This window comes from Camelina sativa, chromosome 12, assembly GCF_000633955.1.
Source record: "Camelina sativa cultivar DH55 chromosome 12, Cs, whole genome shotgun sequence".
NCBI lineage: Eukaryota > Viridiplantae > Streptophyta > Magnoliopsida > Brassicales > Brassicaceae > Camelina > Camelina sativa.
This window is the reverse complement of record NC_025696.1, coordinates 11,373,357-11,378,590: the sequence shown is the minus strand read 5'-3', so window position 1 is coordinate 11,378,590 and position 5,234 is coordinate 11,373,357. Positions and strand designations below refer to the sequence as shown.

General features: G+C 36.0%; 2 protein-coding genes across 2 annotated transcripts in view; both read left to right on the top strand.

Moving 5' to 3' along the window:
• Positions 1–344, top strand: part of LOC104733400 (cyprosin-like) — a 556-nt gene extending 212 nt beyond the window's left edge. Inside the window, exon 2 of the mRNA XM_010452977.1 lies at positions 16–344. Coding sequence (XP_010451279.1) covers positions 16–344 — 329 coding nt within the window. The remainder of the gene's footprint in view (positions 1–15) is intronic.
• On the top strand, positions 52–1,035 carry LOC104731309 (cathepsin D-like). The gene is made up of 4 exons (XM_010450642.2): positions 52–503; positions 583–702; positions 783–847; positions 938–1,035. The coding sequence occupies exons 1-4, from the start codon at positions 405–407 to the stop codon at positions 1,008–1,010; spliced, it is 357 nt and encodes a 118-aa protein (XP_010448944.1). The 5' UTR covers positions 52–404; the 3' UTR covers positions 1,011–1,035.

Sequence of the window (5,234 nt, the reverse complement as noted above, 5' to 3'; positions counted from 1 at the left end):
ATTTGTGTACAACAGGAAAGAATGTAGCCATCGAATACGGTACAGGTTCTCTCAAAGGTGTTCTAAGCAGTGAGACTGTCAATGTTGGTGGAATTACGATAACCAATCAGTACTTTACAGAGGCTCTTGCTACCAAGGAGGCTGAGGATCCACTTCTGAAAGCGCCCTTTGATGGTATACTGGGACTTGGAAATCCTCAAGATTCTGCTACAAGAACTCTTTCTGTTTGGGAGTCGATGATAAGGCAAGGTAAGGTTAAGAAGAAAATATTCTCCATCTGGCTTGGAAGACCTTCTCTCTTTAGAGCAGGGAGGGGGGAGATAACGTTTGGAGGTATAAACTGATCCCGTTTCAAGGGACAACATACCTATATAACCGCGACTGGGAAGAAATACTTCTTCCAAATGAGCAACATATTAGTCGGTTCAAAAGACACCAATGTTTGCTCAAGGGGCTGCCAAGTTTTTGTTGACTCAGGGAATTCAAACATTCATGGTCCAGCGGTAAAAGAGAAAAGTCATTAGATTAATTCTTACATGATCAGTACTTATTAACTTTTGTTTATGTTATTGTCATTTATAGGCTATGATCAAGGACATCAATGATAGTATCAAACTATCACCAGATTGCTCAAATTATAAGAAGCTGCCTGATGTAACCTTAACAATTGCTGGAAGGAGTTTCTCAGTCAGTCGTCGTGATGTAAGTTGATTTGACGTTTTCTTTCCTCCGTTTAGTAATTTAATTTTATTCTTACTTTTTTTTTTTTTTCTATTTTGCAGTATATATACAAGGTGAACAAAAATGAGTGCTTAAGTAGATTCGTGGAGACAAAAGATGAATACTGGTAAGTTTTTCATATGTAATAATCTTGTTACACATTTTTCTTCGTTTTAAAAAGAATTATTTTTGACTGTTTGAGGCCTTTTGGTTGTAGGACTGCCGTTCACACGGTGTATGACTACGAGTTGGAACCAACGGTGAAAATTGGCTTCGCTAAGTCAGTTTAGATTCTCACTAAAACTAATGAATATTTATGACACATATCGATGATCATGTGAAGAAGATCGATAGTGTAATGGAAATAATAAATTTCATCATCAAAGCACATTGATCTTTAAATTCTAATAGTTTGCTAATAATATTTCAATGAATTATACTATTATCAATCCTGAATACAACGAAATATCGTCTATTAGTCAACTTTATGAGAAGAATTTTGTTTTTTGTTTAAAAAGGGTTCAGTGAGAACAGATATCTACATGGCGACTTTAGTTTAGGAATTTGACAAACCAAAAATTTTGAAATTATTCTAAGGAACATACAATCTTGATTGAGTAGTACAACTAATTGATTCTTTAATTTCACAAAATCCCATTCCATCTGTTGTTAATTGGTCTATAAATTTTTTTTTTTTTTTGGGTCAAAATGATTTCTTTAGAATTGAAAATGTTTAATTTTAATTAAAGAGCCCTATAGTAATTACAACTCAAGCAACATATGTAGTAAAATATAAACTTGAAGAATTAGGTGGAGAAATCCGAGAGATATCCGATTTAGGGGTGTCAATCGGGCTGGCCCAGCCCGGCCCGGTCTGAAACCCGTAAAGTCTGCATATGTTTGAGTCCGGTACGGCCCGGCCCGAAATATTTTCGAGCCTATATTTCAAAGCCCGAGCCCGGTCCTAACAGGGCTATAGGGCTTTTCGGGCTTTTTCGGGCTTATCTTACTGATAAAAAATTCAAACTTATAAGCCTTAAAAAATAGTGTTTGAAGGTGCACTATAAAAAAATCAATCAAAAAATTAATAACTCATCTATATTCATTACAACCAACTTAATTTAAAACAAAAAGTTTAAGACTAAACAAAATTTCGATACTTTAACCAAATAAATTAATATATAATTCATATAAAATATCATGGATAAATTTTTTTAAAGTATTAAGTATGGTTATTAAGTAAATATAAAAACTAGGATTAGAGTTTAAAACTTTAATTACAATAAATTATTAATCAAATATTGCAATCAAACAAAAATGTTAACAAAAAAGTATCAATATATTTGTTAAAGGGCTTTTCGGGCTGGGCCGAGCCCGATCGGGCTAAGCCTGAAAAACCCTATAGTCCACGGGCTTTGGCCCTAATTGACATGCCTAATCCAATTTAAGCCTATTGAAAAAAGCCACAAAAGAGTGGGATCTGGGATGTCAACGTGAAATATAAGACACGTTGACACTGACCTAATAATAAATATAGGACACCTAATGGTCTATATTGGCGCGCAAGAAAAGCTCTGAAGGAAACAGTAGGTTTCATTGTTCGATCGGATTTTTCTTAGTTTGATGATGAAAACGCAATGTTATTGCCCCACAATTTTGTTATTTAAAACATACTATAGTATATGTTCCATGATCCACCGTTTGAAAATAACCAATCAAGTGACACAAATGTGGAACTGATGTTTTTATTGCCTTCAAGAAAATAGACTGATTCTAAGGAGGCAACAAGTGAACCATAATTTGGAAGTTGTTTTAACGGTGGGATCAAAAATCGTCAATGACTAACTGGGTCGTTTGGTTAGAAATGTTCTTATGTTTTAATCCTCTTTTATTAGTTTTGACTTTTTGTTAGCTTAAAAACCTATCAGAATTGAGTTTTGGTCATACAAAGCTCTAAACTCAAAAGAGACAAGAATCTCACACCTATTTATTTGGCAAAGTGAGGTTTGTATATACGGTTCATATTTAGACATACAGTATAACAAATCTTTGATTCAAAATTAGATGTATTACAGAGATATTTAAAAATTGGCCCACATTTTTATTTTCAAAATTATACAATTCCTATATGCATATATCTAACTAGAAATAGGCTCACGCAAGATATATTTAATTTTATTTTTATTAATTATGATATACCTTAAATTTACAAATATATTTTTGAATTTGATTTTTTTAATATGATTTTTTAAAAAAAATGTTTAATGTGTGTTCCTTTATATATGGTTCTTAATGTTTAGACGCAAAATAAAATAAACAAAACATATCGGAAATTTTTTGGACTGAAGTAATTAAGTCCCTCAAAGTTTTGTTGTTTTGGATTTATTGTTTTGTGATAAATTGTTAGGTTCTTAGAGCATACCTAGCTCTCGCTAGAGAAACGTGGTCGAGCAGGCATGACAAACAAGTTCATTCACGTCAACAAACATCCTAGACAATTAATCTCTTAAGCTAGGAACGTAAGTCTCTGGCGCTAGTTGGTCAGACATTTTATCGAACACCTTTTGGGTGTGGAAATGTCTCGAACCTAGTTCCAATTGATCGGAGAGAAACTAGTAATTCTAACTCTAGTCCAGAAGGGAATCATACAAATCAAGCTCAAACACCCTACATCCTAAGATCCTCCCCCTAATCTATCCTATCCTCAAGAACTAACGCACTACTCAGATCCGGAAATCATCATCAACAATACAAACTCAGAAAACATTGAAACAAGCATTCTTAGATAGGTAAAAATGAGATAAACAAGTTTGTAGAAGAAATCAAATGCAAATACTCAATGTATCAAAAGATATCTGAATACAAAGTCTGGGAACGGTTCTTGGTGGCTAGGGAAACCTTACAAAAATAAAAACGAGATAAAAAACTAAGATGATGTCGTAAAGACTTAACAAAACGTATTTATAGTAAAGACATAAAATCCCTAAAACTTAAAACGACAAGATCAAGCGTCGGTTTGGGAATCTCCTGAAGCGTGTAGGATGGAACGTCTCCCTGACATGTGCGAACGAGTAATGGCTCGAGTGAGTGATGGCGTTGGCTCGAGTGGAGTGATGGCGTTGGCTCGACACGACAGCGCGACTCGAACGACACGAAAGCGCAACTCGAACGGCACGACAGCGCGACTCGAACAGAACGACAGCGCGACTCGATCTGGATGTATACGCCTCCACTAAAACGATGATACTTTTTGAACCACACCTCCGATTGGCTTGAAATAAACGGCATTGGAAAGATGACTCAATTCTCTACAACTTTGATGAAGACGTTGAAAGCTGAATCCCACGACAGCGCGACTCGAACGGCACGACTCGAACGGCAACTCGATCGGCATGACAGCGCGACTCGATCGGCATGACAGCACGACTCGAGCGGATGTGTGATGACGGAATGATAGCGCGACTCGAGACAGCCTGGCTCCAAAGTCTCCTAAATACCTGAAATACTCCAAAATGCACGAGGTATGCGAAGATAATGCAAGAACTACCTAAATATGAAAAGTGTACAAAAGAGAGTAGAAATTCATGCAAAACAATTAGTTATCCTAACTAAATGCGTGACAAAAACATGCTTAGCAGAGACAAAATATTGACATATCAACTCCCCCAAACTTATTCTTTGCTTGCCCTCAAGCAAACGATCAAGAACAAGGTATGGAGAAGAGGTGTGAAGATGGGGTCTCGGAACCTAAAACATGCTGAATAGAGTAGTTAGAATCAAGGTTCTTGTTTTTAGTTCTATGATGCGTGGTAAAGGAATTTCATTCGTTTGATCTACACATGCAATCCTATCAATCATCCCCTTTAACATTTATTAACAAAAAACCATGAATCAAGCTATGCAGTGTCATTGAACTCATTTGGCTAGGGTGAAAGGTTAGAGACAAATGTGGTCTCTTTCTCAAGTGGTTCCATCGATACATAACAAGGTTCTCTCATGAAAAGAGTTGAGCTTAAGAGAAGGCTAAAGGTTGAAACCAACTGATGCATACAAGAGCAGCGCCCTGTCTACCCAAAGAACATTCCAAACCGAAGTTGGACCTATCTCTACCCTTCATCAGAAACTTCATCTCAAACCCATTCTTTCATTCTTTAGATTTGGTCTTAGGAAGAGTTCACTTCTTATCACTCTAGCGGATTGGGAAAACTCTAATATCACTATGGTTCATTCTCTTTTCTTCTGAAGACTCTAGACATCTTAAGCATTTTTACTTTCTTTTCTTTGTCTAATTTTTTTTTATTTTCATGCCCAGAACCAATTATTCTTTTTACTTTGCTCACCCCAAATCCTTTACTAGACGTGTAAACTTTGAAAACACATCCCCTTCCTTAAGACTTTCTACCCTTTACTTTTCTGCACACATCCATACCCAATACCCAATATCAAGTTCTCACCTAGTCCTACTAGTCCGGATAACGCGAACTAGAACTACACAGGATCCTACTCTTGTCGGT

What these genes read in the sequence shown, in the direction of transcription:
- LOC104731309 (XM_010450642.2), top strand. Translation starts at nt 405, where the DNA reads ATGAGCAACATATTAGTCGGTTCAAAAGACACCAATGTTTGCTCAAGG. An exon ending in TCTCAGTCAGTCGTCGTGAT is followed by an intron (nt 703 to 782) that starts GTAAGTTGATTT and finishes TCTATTTTGCAG; the next exon opens with TATATATACAAGGTGAACAA. An exon ending in GAGACAAAAGATGAATACTG is followed by an intron (nt 848 to 937) that starts GTAAGTTTTTCA and finishes TTTTGGTTGTAG; the next exon opens with GACTGCCGTTCACACGGTGT.